Source organism: Cydia strobilella, chromosome Z, assembly GCF_947568885.1.
Source record: "Cydia strobilella chromosome Z, ilCydStro3.1, whole genome shotgun sequence".
Classification (NCBI taxonomy): Eukaryota; Metazoa; Arthropoda; class Insecta; order Lepidoptera; family Tortricidae; genus Cydia; species Cydia strobilella.
Window position 1 is genome coordinate 39,300,798 of NC_086068.1, and position 23,360 is coordinate 39,324,157.

A 23,360-nucleotide genomic window follows, 5' to 3' on the forward strand; every position below is an offset into this window, starting at 1 on the left:
ACTCAAAGGTTAACTGGAAGAGATCCCTCAAAGGGATAAGTTCGCCTTTGTACATCTTATTATTTGTACCATGTAATTTTTAATATGTATATTTGTACAATAAAGAGTTTACTACTACTACTACTATATGTAGCCTAAACGGCTTGATGGATTTTGATGTATGAGGTATCGTTAGATTCGTCTTGATCACGGGAGTGTCATAGGATACATTTTATCCCGAAAGTCCTACGGGATACAGAGATAATATTATCTTTACATTCACATTGAAATAATTTGATACATGAGGTATCATTAGATTCATCTTGATCACGGGAGTATCATAGGATACATTTTACCCCGACATTCCTACAGGAACATGTTAATTCTTCGTAAACGCAAGCCACTCACGCGTGAGCAAGCAATGAGCAAATAACTTGTTCTGCAACTCCCGCGCACCTCTCGCGTAGCGGTCTGGTAGCGGGCAAAGAAGGGCGTGGCCTGCCTTGTGGCGCGCGGTGCCGTACGGAGGGGGATATTCTCGAGTCTACAACCCGAACGCGGGCACACGCACACGCTTGACACGAGGGCACACGTCGTTGACGGTCGACTTTTCTAAGTGTTTTTTTTTTCGATACTTCCTCGTCCGAAGCGAAAATTTTATAAAGTAATAACTTGTTCTTTTTTAGGGTTCCGTACCTCAAAAGGAAACAACGGAACCCTTATAGGATCACTCGTGCGTCTGTCTGTCTGTCTATCTGTCCGTCTGTCACAGCCTATTTTCTCCGAAACTACTGGAGCAATTAAGTTGAAATTTGGTATGCATATGTAAGTTTGTGACCCAAAGACGGGTAACATAAACAAATGAATTTTAAACATAGGGGCCACTTTTGGGGTAAATGAGAAAATTAAAAAATAAAGTTTTTCAAACCATATCGTGTTATATATCAAATGAAAGAGCTGATTGTGAGAATCTCAAATATATTTTTTTTAAATTTTAGGATAAACAATTTAGAAGTTATTCAAGAAAATAGGCAAAAAATGATCATTCCCCCCTTTATCTCCGAAACTACTGAATCTAAAATTTTGAAAAAAATACACAAAATAGATCTTTACCTATAGATTACAGGAAAACCTATTAGAAATTGCAGTCAAGCGTGAGTCGGACTTAATTACTTAGTTTTAGATCCGACCCCTCCGGGTTTTTTAAAGACATTTCACTCACGTTTCACATAAAAAATACATTGTCTAAATTGTGTAATGTACGGAACCCTTGGAACGCGAATCCGACTCGCACTTGGCCGGTTTTTCAACTAAAAAGTTATAAATAAAAAATTAATTATTATAAAGAAACCAAAAACCCGACTGCACACTAAAAAGAGGAAAACAAGCCCCACAAGAAATATTGTTTAATCAAATGCTTGTTTTCCTCTTTTTAGTGTGCAGTCGGGTTTTTTGTTTTTTTTTTTATAATAATTATATACCAAGCTATGGAATACCGTTTAAACAATATAAAAAATGCACTATGAAATGTGTATGTAATCGATAGTTAAATAAATAAAAACTTATTCTAAATACTAACTAAATAATTATAATTTATAAATGTTGATGGTAAGTATTGCAGGCGGGGACCAACTTGACCGCCACCAACAAAAATACCTACCTAAGTAACATTCTGCTAAATAGTGAAAATAACAACCAACAACCAAAATGACTATAAGTAACCCTGTGTTGGTCATTTATAAATTATAATTATTTAGTTAGTATTTAGAATAAGTTTTTATTTATTTAACTATCGATTACATACACATTTCATAGTGCATTTTTTATATTGTTTAAACGGTATTCCATAGCTTGGTTTTAGCATTTGATTAAACAATATTTCTTGTGGGGCTTGTTTTCCTCTTTTTAGTGTGCAGTCGGGTTTTTTGTTTTTTTTTTTATAATATTTTTTTATTTTATTTTAAGCATTATTTGCTGAGCCTGACCTTTTTTCATCAAAATATGCACGTTGTTTCTTGTTTTAAATATTGATTCCCTTTTTCTTATTAATATGTAACAGATTTCTGTGTTATTGGTGAATAACCATGATTTTATTACATTCTTATATATTTTATATCAAATAGAGGGGATAAAAAGATATGAAAGCTTTCGCTATACCTACTAGAATAGAGCTGGAAACGGGTTTTGTGTTAGAAATGTCTTTTTAATCCAGATTAAAAAGAGCGAAATTATGTTCATTCACTGGATTTTGCGGTGTTTATTCACTAGTTTTCATGTTTATTCATTAGGTTTTTGGAACTTTTTGATAAATAATGTTATAACTCAAAAACTATGAAAGTAAATAATAAATCGCAGAAATTACTTTCTTAATTATTAAATGAGGATTGATTAAATTGCAATTAATTATTCAAATTATTAATGAATGCTGAGAAATGATTTTTCAAACTTGGATAATTGCTTAAGTGTTCATTCACTGGAGGTCTTACCCTAGGCGCAAATAATAAGTAAAATAAAATAATGTACCTATATAAATATATATCAAAAAGTAAGTTCGGATTGGTCCCCTTGACTTTACTTCTTTGTTTTAATTCACATATATACACCATCAAACTACAACAGCTACAATAGGTACTTATAATAAGTATTTATCTGACTACTTGAGCCTGACTGTCAAGGTTGGGGACTTTGGGTAGTTATCGCGCGCCAAACCCCAAATCGTAGCCGGAAAATTCCGGGCGGGACTAACCTTGGGCAGCCGAGAGTACTACACAAGTGCTACGGAGATTGCGTCAAATTTTGAAGTGATTTAATGCGGTTTACTTTACAAACTTTTCAGTACCGAAGAACCGGGATTTTAATTACCAGAACCGGTACCCGAAAAGTTGAAATTTCCCGGGAGCATTCCCTAAGACAGACCGACAGACACACTTTCGCATTTTTAATATTATAGTATGGATTAGTATGGATGGATGAAAGATGAAACAATGTTTTGTTGTTGGTTGTTGCAGGCGCGGTATGCGGCGGGCAGTGCTGCGGGCGGGGCCGGGAAGCGCGGCTGCGGGACGCGCTGCGGCGTGCAGCGGTCGCGCGTGCCGCCGCCGCCACGCGCCCCATCGCCACGCTGCTGCTCTCCACGCGAACTACACTGCAAGGTGTGCAACTGTCACTAATACCTACTTACACAACTTACCCTATAAATAAAATAAAAACTTTTATAAAAAAAAGATAAACCGACTTCAAAAAGGATGAAATAAAATATTATCCTTTTTAGGGTTCCGTGTTTAAGTATATGCGTTACCAACTGATATGTTTGAAGTCGGTGCCAAGCCAAATTTTAAACCATATAATCATAGGGATTTTGGTGCAATTCGATAAAGATGCGGCTATATAAGTATGTACGTTGGATTGCCTAATGCAGCGTACTACGTAGGCGAACAACACGCGAATGCGAAGCGGCGCGGCACGGCGCCTTAATTAATCCTTTGATACCTATGTAGAAGTGTCCTACGTGGGCGATCTCGTTGCGAACGCGAACGAATTGGGCCGGCCGCGCCGTGCCGCGTCGCTTCGCTTCGTGTTCGCGAGTGTTCGCCTATGTAAGACGCAGCGTTACACGACGACAATAAACGAACTTCCTGTACACCTCAGAACAGAACACACGGTTGAACCTTCTTGGCGCAGTTCGTACCATGCTTGTCGGCACGTTAGTGTAAATCTAATACGTTTTGTCGTCGTATTTTTTTAAAGAGCATTTCTTACTAATTCTTATACAGTCATAGCACGCAAGTGTGGGATTGGGACTGAGTTATTTTCTGTCGCTTATCCAGAGGACTACATTTCAAAATATAAAACAATTCAAGGAACCTTCATGCAAAATTTCAGCTAAAGCGGTTCAGTTGTTTAGCCATGAAAAGGTAGCAAAGAGGCAGACATAATTGCTTTCACGTTTATAACATTTGTACAGTTGTAATGGGATTTATAGACATAAAGCTGATTATTTTTGACTGGTATTGTTACTACTTGGAGTACTTGGCTTGGCACCGACTTCAAACATATCAGTTGGTAACGCATATACTTAAACACGGAACCCTAAAAAGGATAATATTTTATTTCATCCTTTTTGAAGTCGGTTTATCTTTTTTTTATAAAAGTTTTTATTTTTCCATTTTTAGTTTTAAGACATTGTTAAGAGCGTGACGCATGAATGAAAAACATAATCATGTTTATCTGTAAATTCGTAAACTTTATTAAATAATCAGAATTTTCCTCGAGTCCGTCTGGGAAATCATTCCTGTCAGTAAATCCATTCTCCGCCCCGCCACTGACCCAATCCCTCAAACCCCCCGATCACTCAACCTCACAGCACATCAACCCCTGATCACTGAACCCCTCGACCCTTAACCACCAACCCTTCAACCGCCATTCCTCGACCCCTAACCCCAGACCCCTTAACTCCTAACCCTAACCCCCAATCCCTTAACTCCCAACCCCTCAGTCTCCGACCCATCAACTCACCTCCCCTCAACCCCCAACCTCAAACCCCCCAAACACTAATACCCTCTACCTTCACCTCTCAGTCTCTTTGGTTGTTTCCAACACTACCTACATCAAAAATCATAATACACATACGAGGGAAGTTATCAGTAGCCTTACCACGAGTTTGACATTGATATATTCGCTATCGTGTGCGTAACTTACTGTTTATGCATCTCGCTCGTACTGGCGTATTAGTGTACAAAGTAAGTTACGAAGAATATTTAGTGCCAAACTCGTGGTTAGGCTACAGTTGCACTACATCAAATTGGTGGTATTGGTGAGGAAATGCTTGAGTTACTTTAGAAAACACCGAAATTACCATACACGTGCCTTTAAAAATTGAGGAGTTCCCTCAATTCCTCACGGATTCCATCATCAGATCAAAACCAAAAATATTACGAAAACACCTTGGAGAGGTAACTTCTTTCAAACAGAAAAAGAATAACTCAAATCGGATCATGGGTGCCGGAGTAATCGCTGAAATCATTATCATCAAAACAATCATCATCATCAGCTACACTTCATCAAATTGGTGGTCTTCTAGAAAAAATGATCAAGTTGCTTAAGAAAACGACCAAATCACCATACATGTGCCTTTAAAAATTGAGGAGTTCCCTCAATTCCTCATGGATTCCATCATCAGAACAGCACAAGATTAATGTGGAACCACCTTGGTGGTAGTTCCTTTCAAACAAAAAAAGAATTGTTCAAGTCGGACCACGGGTCTCGGAGTAATCGCTGAACATCCTACATTAAAAAAATCATCATCACTATCTTCAAAACAATCATCATCATCAGGTCCACTTCATCAAATTGGTCGTTTTCGAGAGAAAATGCTCAAGTTGCTTATGAAAACACCCAAATCACCATACATGTGCCTTTAAAAATTGAGGAGTTCCCTCAATTCCTCAGGGATCCCATCATCAGATCAGAACCAGATTAATATGGGACCAACTTGGAAGTAGCTCCTTTCGAACAAAAAAGAATTACTGAAATCGGACCACGGGTCTCGGAATAATCGGTGAACATACATAAAAAAAAAAAAAAAAAAATAGCCACAACCGAATACAGAACCTCCTCCTTCTATGAAATTGAAGTCGGTTAATAATAGGCTAGACGTAATGACAATTAATTACCTAGTTATCTATGGTCTCCGGTTAACGTCGTAAGCGGCATTGTATGGGCAAACAGCATAATTTCTAAATGCAGCAAGCAGCGTATGACGTCAACTTCAGGCCAAGGTCTTAAAAAGTTATAGTTGTCTAACATTTGGAGCAGCTAGTAATTAATAATGACAACGGAGGTTGACACTTTGCTAAATTCTATAAGTATCATTGATGAGGGCTTTCGGAACGTTCCACGGCTTATGTTATATTATGGGCATTCGTGTTGATATATTTAGTTTTTTTATATCAAACTAAGTACTTGTATATACACAAAAGTTTCATATAAAAAAAACCCGCTGAATACCTGTGTATTTTAATTTGTATTCTATGCCCACTGTACAGTTAATCAGAAATACCTATGTATGCTTGCATGTGGCATCCATCCGGTTTCATCATCAGACCTTCTCGGTGCGTAAAGATCTGGCGGGCCGCCACGACACAAATCGCTGCTAGCGGTACGGCAGCGCCATTCATGAGTCCTTACGTAAATATGTGGCGGGGGCGCCACGACACGAATCGCTGCTAGCGGCACGGCAGCGCCATTCATGAGTCCTCACGTAGATCTGGCGGGGCCGCCACGACACAAATCGCTGCTAGCGGCACGGCAGCGCCATTCATGAGTCCTTACGTAGATCTGGCGGGCCGCCACGACACAAATCGCTGCTAGCGGTACGGCAGCGCCATTCATGAGTCCTTACGTAAATATGTGGCGGGGGCGCCACGACACGAATCGCTGCTAGCGGCACGGCAGCGCCATTCATGAGTCCTCACGTAGATCTGGCGGGGCCGCCACGACACAAATCGCTGCTAGCGGCACGGCAGCGCCATTCATGAGTCCTTACGTAAATATGTGGCGGGGGCGCCACGACACGAATCGCTGCTAGCGGCACGGCAGCGCCATTCATGAGTCCTCACGTAGATCTGGCGGGGCCGCCACGACACAAATCGCTGCTAGCGGCACGGCAGCGCCATTCATGAGTCCTTACGTAAATATGTGGCGGGGGCGCCACGACACGAATCGCTGCTAGCGGCACGGCAGCGCCATTCATGAGTCCTCACGTAGATCTGGCGGGGCCGCCACGACACAAATCGCTGCTAGCGGTACGGCAGCGCCATTCATGAGTCCTTACGTAAAAACTGGGCATGCATATTCCGCAGCAGAGAAGCTGAGTGCGAGAGCTGTTGTGCGTAGGGTATGTGGTGTTGCCCCCCACGTGGTCCCGGTGATGCGTCGCAAGATGTTGTTCCTCGCCGCCACTTTCTGCTGGGTGTTGAGTCAGTGAGTTTTGTAGGTCAGTGAACGGTCCAGCGTCACCCCTAGTATTCGGGGGCGGCAGTGTGTTCCCGCCGGCTGCCTTCCCAAACGATGTTCAGCTGTCTGGTGGCCTGGCTGTTTCTTAGGTGGAACGCACAAACCTGTGTTTTAGATGGGTTCGGTTTAAGCTGATTTTCTTTATAGTACAGTGACAAGCTCGCCAACCCTTCCACTAGGCGATTCTCTATTGCCTCAAAGGATTTTTCTTGCGATGTGAGTGCAAGGTCATCGGCAAAAAGGAAATGTTGTAGGTTATCTATGATCGGTTGGTCGTTCGTATAGATATTAAAAATGAATGTAGATATTGAGAAGGAATGCACACGAGCAGTACCTTTTTCAAACAGGCATAGTTCGCAAAATGAGATACGACTCATACGACAATAGTTCATGAATTTATTTATTTCATGATACAAATTGATCAAAATAAACTACTTATCGGTAAACAAACATAAATTAAATAAATAAGTTCTCGAGATTTGTATTAGCGACGTGACAGAGAGACAAACGGACTGAGTCGCACCATTAGAATTTCTTTTTACCTTTTTAATACGAAACACTAAACATTTAAAATTTAATTACTTAAATTGAAACAACGGAAAATAATCCAAAAAAATTACAAGACAGATACACAGATACCTCCAGCTCCACGTACCTACGTGGTGAATACCTCCAGCTCCACGTATCTACGTGGTGAATACCTCCAGCTCCACGTAGCTACGTGGTGAATACCTCCAGCTCCACGTACCTACGTGGTGAATACCTCCAGCTCCACGTAGCTACGTGGTGAATACCTCCAGCTCCACGTACCTACGTGGTGAATACCTACTTATCCCTGCTAAGCGATTTAATAACAGCGCGAATGTTTGTTTTTATTTTTTATTTTAAGGCTTATTACTAATGTGCTATGCGATGTAATTGTAATTGATTAAAAAAATAACCCTTTTTTAACTTTTTAATTTACCTAAATACCAAAATGATATAGTAGAATTTACATTTAGTTAGTTTCACGTACTTACCCAGTTTAATACCTTACCTATACATTTACTAAACACGAAATGCAAGTTTTGAGGGGTGTGTTTATAAAATCGAATAGAATAGAATAAGATATAAGCAAAAACATAGTAGAGGAACATATGTACAATAATTTTTAAGAAAAAAAAACCGACTTCAATGGGGGATGCCGTTGAAAGGTTACTTATTGTTGATGGTGCACTCCAGACAATGAAATGAAAAAAAAGACAGCATCTTTTGCCTAACTAAAATGAGGTAAAACCACCCACGTTTCTAGTAGCATTTCGTTTCTGTAAGGGTCATAGTTCTAACCTAACCTAACCCAATGTTCTAATAGCATTTCGTTTCTGTAAGGGTCACAGTTCTAACCTAACCTAACCCACTTTTCTGATAGCAGTTCGGTTCTGTGAGGATCGTAGTTCAAAAAAAAGTCCAGGTCCAAGTTTGGGTCTGGGTCCATAACGAAGAGAATAAATCGCCAAACGTGAACTATGTGTCGTTAAAGAGTTCCATTCTGATCATCATCAGCAGTTCCACTTCATCAAATGTCACTTTTTTATGTAAAAGCTGGATTTGTTGATGAAAATACAAAAATCACTATATGTATGCCTTTCTCATTTGAGGAGTTCCCTCGATTCGTCATGGATCCCATCATCAGAACTCGAGCTTGACAAAAATGTGTCTTGAAAACCTAACTTGCTTACCAATCATAACGAAGAGGACAAATCGCCAAACGTGAACTATGCGTCATTGAAGAGTTCCGTTCTGATCATCATCAGCAGTTCCACTTCATCAAATGTCACTTTTTTAAATGTAAATGCTTGATTTGTTGATGAAAATACTATAATCACTATATGTATGCCTTTAACATTTGAGGAGTTCCCTCGATTCCTCATGGATCCCATCATCAGAACTGCGTTTTGACCAAAACGGGACCAATCTGTATGTATATACTTACAATCAAAAAAAGAATTTTCAAAATCGGTCCAGAAATGACGGAGTTATGGAGTAACAAACATAAAAAAAAAAAACAACCGAATTGATAACCTCCTCCTTTTGAAATCTTGAAGTCGGTTAAAAAATAAAAAAACAAAGGAAGGAAAAAGTGCCCCGAAATGGCACTGGAAATGCCATTAAAAATGCTATCCCCCCCCCCCTATTTCCGAAAATACTGGGTCTAAAATTTTGAAAAAAATACACAATATAGTTATTTATTTTATTTTATTTTATTTTTATTTTATTACAAGGAGATAAAACAGAAGCATACAAGTGAAGAACAATATAGACAGAATATACATAACTATTATAGATTATGTTGTTTCCTTAAGCATATCTCACCGAGAACATAAGTGGTATTAGAATGTAAACCTAGCAACATGCAACACTTAACTATTTTAACTACAACAACTACATTAAATTCATATTTATGATTTATGAATGTTATGATCTAAAACTACTTATCTATTTTTTATATAATTTTGTGACAGCAGCCTTGAATGAGGCACGGGAGCATGAGAATAAATCTACATTACAAAGTAGCTGGTTGTGGTGGTCGCAAATTCTATGTAAAGGAGCCCGTTTGCCTGCGTTAGAACGCGTAAGCGGTAAACTAAATAAGTGTTTGGACCTGGTCAACTTCTGCGGAGTGCGAAACTGTAGGGCCGCGAGAAGCTGCGGGCAGTCTATATCGGCTACGCAGATATTGCGCAGCATCACTGCGTCAGCAACGGCTCGTCGGTTCTCCAGAGACAGCATGTTAAACTTGATCAAAAGATCAGCGTATGAACAACGCGGACTCTTTATTTTAAAATTCAGAAAGCGAAGAAATTTCTTCTGCACCATTTCTATTTTATCTACGTAAATTTGGTAGTATGGGTTCCACGCTACTGAAGCATACTCAAGATATGATCTTACCAGTGATTGATATAGTAGAATGAGAGTGTCCTGCTTTTTGAACGGTTTAGATGTACGTATTATGAAGCCGAGCATTTGGTACGCTTTTTTTACAACGCTGTCTACGTGAACATCAAGAGTTAATTTAGAGTCTAAGTGCATATCTAAATCACGTATACTTTCAGTAGTTTCCAGGCGGTGTTCATTTATGTGATATGAGTTATGTATTATGTATTTCTTTTTTGTGAATATCATATGTTGACATTTGTTGAAAGCTAGAAATAATTTATTCCTTTTGCAATAGTCATAAAGCTTATTTAAATCATCTTGTAGTAAGATGGTGTCTTCATGACATTGCACCCTTTTATATATTTTGAGATCGTCAGCATATAACAAGATGTGACTATGTTCGAAGCAGGATGAAATATCATTAATAAATACAACAAATAACAGGGGCCCCAAAATTGACCCCTGGGGCACGCCAGACGTTACGGCTGTAGGTGACGATGTGAACCCATTCACTACAACAAATTGGGTGCGATTCTGTAAGTATGAGGCAAACCACCTAAGAAGATTCCCTTTTATACCGTTGTAGGATAGCTTGTTCAAAAGTATCAGATGATCCACTTTATCAAAAGCTTTCTGGAAGTCTGTATATATTGTATCAACTTGCTGTGTCTCATCTAAAGATCGAAAGAGGTAATCGGTAAAAAGAATGAGATTAGTAGATGTGGATTTACCTGTAACAAAACCATGCTGCTCAACCAGTATCAAGTTTTTAACAGACTCATAAACCCGGGAGTGAACTAATTTTTCAAATACTTTTGGGATACACGACAAGATTGATATAGGGCGATAATTTTGAATATTTTCTTTCGGGCCAGACTTGTGGATAGAGGTCACGTTTGCTACTTTCCATCTCTGGGGGAATACTCCATCTTTCAAACATTTATTAAATATGAGCTGTAGCGGCAGAGCCAGAGCAGGACTAGTTCTTTTTACGAAAACTGGGCTGAGTAAGTCGGGGCCTGGACCTTTATTAGCATCAATTTTATTAAGGGCTGAACGTACTTCGTCGATTGATAATGTAATACTAGACAACACATTAATAGAGTTACTGTCATGACACTGCTCAAGAAAGTCTAAGTTATAACTATTTGGTGAATTTACCCAAAGATGACCGTAAAACCTATAAGAAATCTATAGTTAAGCGTGAGTCGGATTTAAGAACAAAAATGCGGTTAGACTTTACTGTTTGGGACACACCCGCAATGGTTTAAGTGAAACGTTGTGTAGACAGCTATTGCGAAGGCCCTATGCCGATATCCGGATAAGGCCGAAGGCGTGCGTTAGTGCTCAGACAAAGAACAATAGTATAAGTGTTTGAATTCGATGTCCGAAGGCCAAGCCCCGCGTAGAGCCCAAGGCCCGGAGCGTACGACCTGTGGATGCTTCCTGAGAATTCCGCAAGTATCTTAAATGCGAAGGCCGAAGGCCAAGCACCGCGTGAGGCCGAAGGCTAAGTACCTCGTGAGGCAGAAGCATCTGAGAAGCGTGCCTTTAAGTTCAAGCGAGAGTCGGACTGAGCACAAAAAATGCGACTAGGCTGTATCTGGCACACGCCGTAATGGTACTTGTAAGTACTATTGATTGATTAGGTACTTCTAGGTACTATTGTTACGTATTTGAGCACTATATTCATGCAGCTCACTCTTCAGCCTTCGCTAATAAAATACTTGCGGAAGTTATGGGAAGCGCGAACCTGTCGGACGCTCTGAGCTTTCAGCCCTACGCGGACTCGGCCTTCGGTCTTCGCATTTGGACTATTATTTGGCATTTAATCTTCCTATTCAAGCTACTTTGCATAGTTGCACAGTATAAACCACCACGCCATAACACTTCCCGTTAGATCTGGTTTTTGATCTGAACCATTCGGATGTTTCAAGCGTTTCACTCACGTTTCTAGTACAAAAAAAACATTGTTAATAAAATTAGCCTCATGCATGAAGTTTATATTTGAACGAAATATGTTTTATTCGGATGTTTGTTACCGTTATATCATGTTACAAATGCATTTCCGTTTTTAAATTACCATTTAATTACTTAAAATTATAAATAAAAAGTACAAAAATTTGCCCGCGAAAAGCTAGTGAGCGAAACGCTCGAAACGCCACGTGACGTCACGCGTTCGACAGATTAGTGTCATTAGCAGCAAACGTCAGTTGGGCCGCCCAACGTGTGACGTCATCACGCTCTGTCGAATTCGCGCCAAAAATTATGAGCGTTTCAACCGCTCAAAAATTTTCAACATTTTAAATATTTTTTAATAAAATAATGTTAAGGTTTACAAAAGTATTTTTATCATTTCCGGTGTTCCAACGATATAAATTATGAATCAAAAAATAAAAATAAATTCATGCATGGAGCTAATTGTGTGATGTACGGAAGCCTTGAAACGCGAGTCCGACTCGCACTTGACCAGTTTTTTTATTGGCATTGGAAATAGCTAATGAAATGGGAATTACTTTGCAAATCATGGTATTATGCGTTTATACCTATACTACATTAAAGTTGCTACAAATAACTGCAATTTAAGATGAATTATTTAGATACACGTACGTTGAGTTAAAATACCGGGCGCCAGTTTTACTTTTTAAATTTTCATTTTTCTGGGTAGCAGTAGTACAGTCAACATGGCAATGATGGTTCCATTTAACCACAAATAATGAAAAAAGTTTTTTTGTGAAACATCGTATTATGTAGCATTTTGTTTACTTTAAATCATGTAATAATATTTTTTTTACGTAATAAATGTTTAATGGCAAAATAAATAGAAAATTGAACCTACAAATTCTTTGGTGATGAGGACGTATAGATTACGGTCAATGAGGTTGTCTATGCTGCTCAAAGAAATATGTCATGATGACGTCACGGTTTGGCCACATCCGTGGGTTTGGCTCACTTCTAATTTGTGTTTCAGTCAAAATGGCCAATGGGAGAGTTTGGCACTTTTATTTTATTGAAAATATGAATAATATAATATTAAAATATTAATCACGTTTATACTGAAATTGGGCCATTTTTAGGGTTTCGTACCCAAACTTGAAACTTCGTAAATGACATTGTGATAAAATACGAGAAAAGTAATTTCAGCCTTTCTGAAAATTCATCCCCCTTTATGAGTAGGTACCGAAGGAACATAAAACCTCGTAGGAAGACACTATATTACAACATTTACAACACAAGAAAAGTAATTTTAGCGTTTTTAAAAATTCTTCCCTTTCTTTCGTCTTTCTAAAGAGGTTAAATAGGAGTTGAAAGTTGTAACGGGAACAATTGAGTAGGGACTTGATATTCGTAGGAAGAAAGACTCAATACTAGAAAAAATAATTACAGTGCTTTTTAAAATTCATACCCTAACAAAATTGGAAAGGGGTTGAAAGAGTGTATCGGCAAATGATAAATGCACGCGAAAGAAGTCGTGGGCAACAGAGCTATTCTAAGCTAACAAGTACAATGAAGAGCACTCCCGACCCCTCCATCCTCGGAGACGAGAGGGTATACACGGGGAGAGTGGCACACTCGGCGGCATTGTGTCCGCGGGGCCGCGGGGCCGCGGGTCCACCACGTCGGCTCGACTCGCCGCTAGGGCTTGCAATTCGAATGTCTTATATGTCGAATATTCGACCTGTTTTGATATTCGAATATTCGGCCGCTCAGTTTTCGAATATTCGAATATTTTTTATTGCTCGAAAAAATCTATCTCATCCGCTATTGTTGCAGTTTCTGTGTGTGTTTGCCGGTTATTTACACGCCACACGCGCTGCATCCCTCGATTGTGCATTGATCGTAACGACCGTGTGTTGACTGACATTTTCGAAGTGACCGATAGTCACGATTTTCGTCAGATTGATCAAAGCGATTAATCGTACCATTAGTGAACTCCTTAAAGCGAATATTCGAAGTCTAAACCTTGCCCCTTATCGCAATTCGCAAATTTGAACATACGTAACCTGTCCAAATAATCTAACCATGCCCCTTTACCTGACGAATAATCCATCCAGTATTAGTCACCCAACTTGTTCACTTCAATATTCCAATAGGTATAGCCGACCATGGCGACCATCACGAATCAAAACTTGCCAAGACAAATAAAGTCAATAAAGATCGAAAAAATCGAAAATTCGAATACCTGAAAGTTTCGAATATTTGCAATCCCTACTCGCCGCTCATTACTCCACAAAAATAATTTACCCTCATGCCCCTTGTCATGTTTAACGTATTTCCAATTGTACTCATGTTATGCTCTATGCAAAATTAATGGAATCGCTAACAAGGGAGCTCACTTGCTTTGTGCATGTGATTAGGCTTGTTGGGACTCATTGATACGTTGAATGGAGTGACCGTCGTGTGTTCCTTAGGCTGCGTTTTACCAAAGAGGATATAATAAGATAGAGCAGTACTGTCCTCAGAATAATGACTAAAGCATAGAAGTCGGGCAAAAATGCTTCGCAAATATGTATACCCGTACTTTACTTCCTTACGAATTAGATAATGTGCCGAAAAGAGATGCATATATGCTTGTTATTTCTCATTTACGTACGGTGTCATAAGTTTGATAATTTGCTAGGGATGTATCTGTGTCGACTTTTTATATCGATAAATTATGCATAAGTTTATGTGCCGTGTAAAAGAATAATCACGAAATTGGCAAATTGATAAAAGTCTGGCTAATGAAAGTTGAACCTGAAAAAACGCGGCAATTTCAAGAAATCTGTAGCAGGCGGCTCGTTGAAATGGAATGAAATGAAATGCGTGGAATACAAGGATTGCATAACATTTATACTTTTTATAATTTTCATATTCTAAAAATCATTAAAAAGTATAAAAATTATGCAATCCTTGGAATCAAAGAGCCGCCTGATATGAGGATTAATGCATGTACCTAATATAGCTTTTATCTCATTTGCAGTCTACCACTCAGAACCGTCTAACTATACCTCTCGTTTTTTTATCATTAGAAAGAAGGCGAGCGATCTTAACGTGTCGTTTTATCGAAAAACACTTTGAAAATAAGTCACAACAAATATAATATACGATCATTTACATACTTTTGCTTTCATAAGTAAAATATTGCTATATTTATAAAAAAACTTGTCAATAAAAAGACACGTGGAAATGGTTTACCGTTTTTTCTAATGCTAAAAGACTAAGTATAGTTTCTAGTCATGTACAGTCAGCTGCACAGAAAAGGCACCCCCCCTGCATACAGAGTTCTGTAAATTAGTATGGACGTGGGGTACCTTTTCTCTGCAGCTGACTGTACCAAATAGGAAATGAAAAAAAAAACGTTCGTGTAATATATATTTTTTATTTAATAATAGGGAATATTACGCGAAACTCGGCGTAGGTGGCGCCACTATCACAATCTGAGGGTCTATCGCGAAACAAGAAAATCGAACTTTCGTTATCTAACATCTCTGTCACTCTTGCGTATTCGAGCGATAAAGAGGCAGCTAGATAACGAAATTTCGGATTCGAGTTTTCCGGTAGGTCCCCTGAAAACTTGTCAAAAACCTGTTAAAGGTACAGTATGAATGTTACTCTACGGTGCACTAAAAAAGCTAGTGCTGCACTCTGGTGGCAGAACATTGCAGTAATATCCCCTATTCCTCGTCCTTTGGAAATCTGAAATAAAAAGTTGAGTTTTGTGACCAACAATATTAATAAAAGGAACATTCATCAATGATCATTAATGTCTTTTTTATTAGGGTTCCGTACCCAAAGGGTAAAAACGGGACCCTATTACTAATACTTCGCTGTCCGTCTGTCTGTCACCAGGCTGTATCTCATGAACCGTGATAGCTAGACAGTTTAAATTTTCACAGATGATGTATTTCTGTTGCCGCTATAACAACAAATACTAAAAAGTACGGTCCCCTTGGTGCGCGCGTCCGACCCGCACTTGACCGGTTTTTAGTACTTATTAAACTATAGTCTGGCAAACACAATCTGTCAGTAAGTAAGAACAAAGAAAACCAGTCGAAGGCAAAAATATCGATCCAGACAAATGGCTTAAAAATATGTGAACACGATTTTATTGTCTGAGCGTACACATATTTTTGAGACTTTGGGAATGTATATATATTTATGCCCTTGACTGTACTCATCAATTAAAGTGAGACAGTCCTGGGCCAAACTATAAGAAAGCTGTAAATGTCGATAGGTTATTGATCTGAGGTCGATACATCACTATGCCAAAAATATAACCTTTCATACTTAGCAGAAAAGTTCGAAAATATATGCAAAAATCTATATAGACTTGAATGCAAGTAATGATTACATAAACAACATATCGATTTCTATGTTTAGGGTCAGGTCCTATAAATTAATTTTTTCAAAATTGAACAAAACTCACCGATTAAAGGTTATCGGTTCGTGCGTATTTTCTTTTCTTCCTGTATGCGATTTACAGCCATCGATCACACAAGACATTATCACAAAGGGAACTTCAAACCATTACAAATAAAAACTCAGCACGTTTTCCAACAATCTTTCAGGAATAGCAACAATATAATTAAAATAAACCAAGATGACCGCTGAAACATCCCGAAATATTTCAACTAAAATAATACGACTATGTCAAGTTGTTACAGTTGACACCTACCTGTGAAATAACGAACATATATTTTATTTGGCTGGATTATATTATAGAACCACATAGGACCATTTGACATTTCCCTCAGTTCATCTTATGACAATAATGAAAAAAACGAAAGAACTTGCGGATTGTTGTCTCACTCACTCATAGACAAAAAGTAATAACGTGTTGTGAATACGATATCTTTTACCAAGCTTTTATTTTTGCCCGGCTTCTTTGCTTTAGTCATTATTCTGAGGTACTGTCATAGTAAATTTTGTAACCACTGTAAATTCACTGCCATCTATCGACATACTTTAAAACTAAAAATGAAGATTTATAGAAGTACGGTAAAATGTATTTAAATATGGATAAATGATTTTAATATTTGCATTAATTATTTTTATATGATTTTGACTCATGTTCTTTCACTGATATGCGTTAAAAATATAAATAACAAACGAAACCGTCAACGCCATCTATACGACAGTAGGCCAAAGCTAGTAGCGCCCTCTGAACGAGAATCAAATTTTCTTGATTTTCGAGGCACGTTTTTTCCTTAGACTGTATCCATCTATTACGGAGTTATATCTATCTTTGGTTTTACGTAGGCGAACGACTCGCGAACGCGAAGTGAAGCGGCGCGACGCGGTGGCCCACACTGCGAGGAAAAAACATACGAATGGAAGTGTCCTACCTAGGTGAGCGTTCTTCGCGCGAGCGCGGGAGGCGCGGCGCGGCGCGGCGCGGTGCGATGGCCGTCTATATAATCCACCTGCACGGGTTAACAGCGCCATCTACCGGACTCCCTCTATTCTCTATCGAACCCTAGATACCTTACCTACATTTCTCGTAATGAAGAATGCAGTAATCGACAAAATTTCGATTTTGATTTTTTAGTAAAAATAGCATCGATGAATAAATATCTATCTATGTATTTTTTTAAACGGTTGTAACACAGAAATTTTGTTAGTAAAAATGCAGTATTTGCTCCAAAAACACTTGATACAAAAATAAAATGCAGTATATGTTCGGTTACTTTGTATGTAACTTTGGTAGGAAGAGCGGGATCTCCTGCCACAAGTATAATTTTACTTACTTGGAGATTCCAACCATAATTTGCTGTACACAATATTGTAACAAATAAACGCTTTTTCATTTTCATTTTTCATTTCCATCATACTAAAGTAAAATGCAGTATAATATAGTGGTTTACTGGTTTACTGCATGTTCAAACAACCTTATCAAATATATCTATACGATAATCTAGCTTGAAACGCAGCAAGTGCATTTGCTGCGTTTTACCTTACTATAAAGCCATGATAATTCAGTGGATCTCGTGACTGTTTTACTTTTTTTTTCTTAGTACCTAATGAAGAAAATATCACTAATACCTATTTTGTTTTGAACAAGCCAATTTATTATTTATTGTAGTAGTAAATTCCATTTTACATTTCTACGTTATATAAATAAAATATACCTACATAATAGTGTCTTATGTTTTTGCTGCATTTCAACCAACAATAATAATTATATTAAAATCATCTTACTTATATGAAATGCAGTTCTATATGTATTAATCAAAATATAAATGCAGTATTCAACACATGTATATACTGCAAATGACCATGGTGACCATGGTCATGCCATCGTGACCGGATAGCCGAGCGGTTCAGGCACCTGTCCGGTAAACGGGGTACGCTGGTTCGATTCCAGCTCTGGACACTGGAGGCTTTGGTCATTTTTTCCTTCGTATATGACATTTATTTCAGTTTATAGTTTAAATAGTAGTGTGTCTACTTGAAAAACCACAAATTAAAATATTTTCATAGAAAATAATTTAATTTGTTCTTAGATGTATATACTGCATTCATAATATGTATTCTAAGCATCCTCTTTATACCAATATACAAGGATATACTGCAGTACTTACTCGACTTTAAAACCAAATTGTTGCACAGATTGTAATCAGTAACTAAACAATACGATGGAAAGTACTAATTCAAGTTTTTATAAAAATATTAATGTTATAATTGTATCTCCTTAAGTCTAAAATTTCCAAAAAACCTTCAATCACCTTTTTCTCGAAACTTTGTTTTTGCAATTTCTGCATTAAGGGGCCCACTGACTATCAGTTCGCCGGACGATATCGGCCTGTCGGTTGTTCGGAACTGTCAAATTTTTGTTCTAACTGACAGGCCGATATCGTCCGGCGGACTGATAGTCCGTGGCCCCCTTATTCACTAAAATAATTTCGCGAATCGCGATAGACCCGACCCAATTGTAAATGTGATTTAATATGTGTTCAAAACGCGAAAGTTTAAAATGTTACTATCGGAATCGAATTGATGTAGGCCAGTTATTTATATTTTTTATTTTAAATAATATGAAATGAATAAATCTTCCTATATAGTTACAAATCTTGTTGCTATTTATCATCAATGATCTCGTCTCGAGTACCTCCTGTACCTCGAAATGAGTATAACTATAATGTGTGACGTGGATCTATTTATCACATAAATCTAAAATAATAAGATAAAATTTACTATTTATATTAAACCGCTAAGTCTACCATATTTATATAATTTCCTTTTGTTATATTTATTTTGTTGTAATGTTTTGTGCCGATGCACTAAGAACTCGTAAACCTAATACGTCCTACTCCTACGTCGTGTGTAAAGTTTACACTGTAAACCACATGAGCTTTTTAGGAGTTTGAAATCGTCGGTTGTCAAGTATAGAGGTCAGTGGATTTCTCTTCGTTGTACAGTTTGTGACATTTATAAGGTATATATGTCGCAACGGGTGTAGCTAAAATAAGGCAACATTCTTCGCGTTGTGAGAGTGGGGCCGACGGCGAATCGGAGAGACTGAGCGGCTCCGCCGCGGCGCGGCAAGGGGAAGGGCGTCTGGAGGTCTCGCGCTCGCCACCCGGCTCCCCGGCATGAGCGCCTGCTTCCCCACCCTCCCCGCGATGTTCTATAGTCTTTTCAACACTTGCTTGTAACATGCAAGTTATTAAATCGCTTTTAGGCTCATAATCCTAGATATTAAGCACGCGTGCTTTTTCATTATATTATAATTTATAGAACTTGTTAGGTAAAATGAATGATAATCCGACTGACTTAAGAAGGTGACTGATTGCTAATAATATGCATGGAAACGTAGCCTTCTTAAATTTGTTGAGTAGATTTTACAACACGGACTGGCGGGCGTCGGCGCCCCGCCGACCGCCTGCCGGGGTGCCGGGGCCCGGCCGGCCCGCGTGTTTATTTTATTCAGGTAAGTCAAAAGGAAAAAAAGTAGGTATATTCACAACGTTTCATAGCAACATAGAATAAACCAAAGACATAAATAACACTTTAGTGTAAAGAGGATGTGCTCCAGTGTAAGCAATTACCTTTATCAATAAAATTTATGATTATGATTAATATTCCCTCTTCTTTTTTTAAACCGAAGGCTTCGCATAGTTTGACCAGTCTTGGTTCGTAAAGAGGTTTCGTAAACATCGGCAAGTTGATCTGCGGTCGGTACTTGCTCAATTGTTATATCTTTTTAGGTACATATGGTGCTACTTTACCGCACTAGTGCGATAATTACCACATTACGTAACTATGTTGACAATTAAAAGGCCATATGTACTGTATAACGTTGTACGATACACGTGCGAATAGGTAATTCGCAACTCGTGTCGAATTTTCTATTTTTTGCACTTGTATCGTAATGTACTATTTCAACACGCTTGCTCAAAACGACATTTTTATTCCACCGATTTTTGGCTCATAATGTCATAATCTAAGTATTTTGATGTGCATGGTAGGTTTTAATTAATTGTACTTTTTAACATTAGTATTTAAGTTTTTCTTTTGTTACTAACACCTCTATGGGCCATGCCTGAAAATAAATAATTATTTAATTTAATTTTAATAATCCTAGATATTAAACACGCGTGCTTTTTAGGGTTCCGTACCCAAAGGCTAAAAACGGGACCCTATTACTAAGACTCCGCTGTCCGTCTGTCCGTCTGTCACCAGGCTGTAACTCATGAACCGTGATAGCTAGACAGTTTAAATTTTCAGATGATGTATTTCTGTTGCCGCTATAACAACAAATACTAAAAAGTACGGAACCCTCGGTGGGCGAGTCCGACTCGCACTTGGCCGGTTTTTTAGTATATTGTACACTCGTGCTCTTTCATTATATTATCCGACTGGGTTAAGAAGGTAACTGATTGCTAATAATATGCATGGAAACGGAGCCTTCTTAATTTTGTCGAGTAATAAAAAATTTTATACCAACTATTAGGTTTCAAATGTTAGTTCAAAGAGGTTTTATCTCACCAAACATAATTTGTAGATTAAATTATCATATCAACATAACATTTTATCGATTTGATCTCCATCCGTCGGTTAGAAATACGAAAATATTAGCTTTTTTACATTTTTTTAATTGGCTGGTTTTCGATTTCGTTCGCGCCTTTGCCTTGCGCGCGCATTGTAGCGGAAGCCGCTCGACCCCAATTTCAAAGGAATACCGCAAAATCGATGTACAGGTTAGCCGTTTGGCACACGTATACTAGAGGTCAAAACAAAATGTTAGACCCGCAGTTCCTAAAAAAATTTCGCTGGGGGGGGGAGTGGTTTTTTTTTTGTATGGAAAAAAAAAATTTTTTTTCAAAACCTATCGAGTGTGGTATCATACGAAAGGGCTTTTTGAGGCGATACTAAAAATATATCAAATCATTACATTTCGGGCATTTTTTTTAAATTAAAACAAAAAGAATTTCCGAAACATACCAAGTTTGGGCTCCTCCAGACACGATATGGCTGATTTTTTTTAGTACAATATACCACAAATGATACGTGATATCCTCATGTCTAACCCCAAGAAAGGAATTTTGAAAATAATATCATTAACAATTTTTTTTTTAATTTTTCAATTTTACAGTGACACAGTTCTACTTCAATACCTATTTCACGAGACTTATGGAACTATACTGCAGATACGGTACATATTAATCATAAAATGATACGTAATATACATATATCCGACGGGAAATACCTCTTTAACCATTTAACTGCGCCTTCATCAGTTGGTATAATTTGTTTAGTTATTGACACAAAATATCAAGGTTGTCCCCCAGCTACGATATACCTTACTGATTTTTTTTGTACAATATACCACAAATGATACGTAATATCTTGATATCGAACCCCAAGAAAGAAATATTGAATATTATAATATTGAATATTGAATAATATACGCGGTTTTTCTCAATTTTTAAGGAAACCGTTCGAGATACAGAAAAAGTGTGTAGGAACGAAATGATCCCTAATAAATTTGCTATCAACCTCTTATAAACACTATAGTTCTATCACTTATAGTTTTTGTGCAACCTGTCACCAAAGATGCAAATTTTTTAGAATTTAACGTTTTTTTCATTTCTAAGATAACTTTTCTTAAAAAAAACTTACGATATCGGCAAATTTAGTTTGCTTTTAGTAAATAGTTAATATGCTCTTTAAAAGGAAGTATTACTTATTCTTAAACTCCTTCATTTGACGAAGTTATGCCATTTTGAAAATACATCGTGTTCAAATATTTTCAAAGTCAGCGAATATAGTTAAGGTGAGTTCGGCTAAGTTTCGGACGATTTTAGGTGGGTTGAGATGATGTTGGTTTTTTTTTTTTTTTCTCAGCTTTTGGATAGGGTACGGACATGATTTAAGTACAGAATTGATAATAATGAAATGCTCTATATAATTGAATTTTATTATCTTTCTAAACGTCATAGTGAGCGTGTAATGAGTGTTTAAATATAGGAAACAAAATAAATTGACAGCATTCTTTTTTTACCTGGTGGTGTAAGAACGGACGGGCCTATAAGTTCGGCCCTATTGCCGGTACCATAAAGTTTACCATTGCAAAATAACCGGTTTTACTCACCGATTCATATATAGAAGAATTGGCCTAGCAGTAATTCGGGCTATCATATCCGACCCATTTCTTTTTTTTTGCATTTTTTCCGTCCGATCTTACACCATGCGCTCAATTTTCAAGAAGTTGTGGTTGTCAAACTTTTAGGTGTGGGGTCAATGAACCCATGTGGGTCAATGAACCACGTAGGTTCATTGACACCTTAAGCGCGGTAGGTTGAAAGAGGGTGATAAAATAGGACATAAGGGTAAAATAATATGAAAGTGGAGGAATTAATACGACCAAAACTTAATCAATTGCAGTAATATCAGTCTATAGGTACTTAATAAACTTTCCAACGCCATCTCACATAACTACGAGTAGTCATACTTGTTATGGCCATTTTTTGCCCGGATGCTGCACTTCATGATAAAAGCAAGCCGCTTTGCACAGTGCTAGTAGGGACCAAACAGTGATTTGACCCGCAGCAGCGCAAGTTTCACCCCTTAGGAACAGAGATGGCGCCACTTCTTTAAAAAATATTTCAAAAAATTCTACAAGCTAAACCAATGAACCGATTTAAATATTTAATATCTCAAATGAAAGCTCATTATATACATTACTTTTAAAAAAATACTAAAAAAATATATACTGATTACTTTCGACAAAAAACGGCATCTTAAGTTTTTTTTTTACTCGATTGATAGTTTTTACTCGGTTTCTCAAAAAAAATGTATGGAACATGAATAGCTTAATACATGTATATATTACTGAATAAATAACAAGTATTATAAAAAAAACCCGATACCGATACCTCTCATACTTCACGAAATATAAAAGTTTGAATATGAGTGTAAATTTCTTCAAAATATATTTAAAAAAATTCTACAAGCTTAACTATTTG

General features: G+C 37.7%; 2 protein-coding genes across 2 annotated transcripts in view; both read left to right on the forward strand.

Annotated features, from left to right (window-relative positions):
- Nucleotides 1–23,360, forward strand: part of LOC134754837 (DNA replication licensing factor Mcm7) — a 425,513-nt gene that overhangs the window by 159,250 nt on the left and 242,903 nt on the right. The gene's annotated exons all lie outside the window — the stretch shown is intronic.
- The window catches only part of LOC134754854 (division abnormally delayed protein), a 166,544-nt gene that overhangs the window by 84,876 nt on the left and 58,308 nt on the right, over nucleotides 1–23,360 (forward strand). The window contains exon 2 of the mRNA XM_063691298.1: nucleotides 2,988–3,131. Coding sequence (XP_063547368.1) covers nucleotides 2,988–3,131 — 144 coding nt within the window. The remainder of the gene's footprint in view (nucleotides 1–2,987; nucleotides 3,132–23,360) is intronic.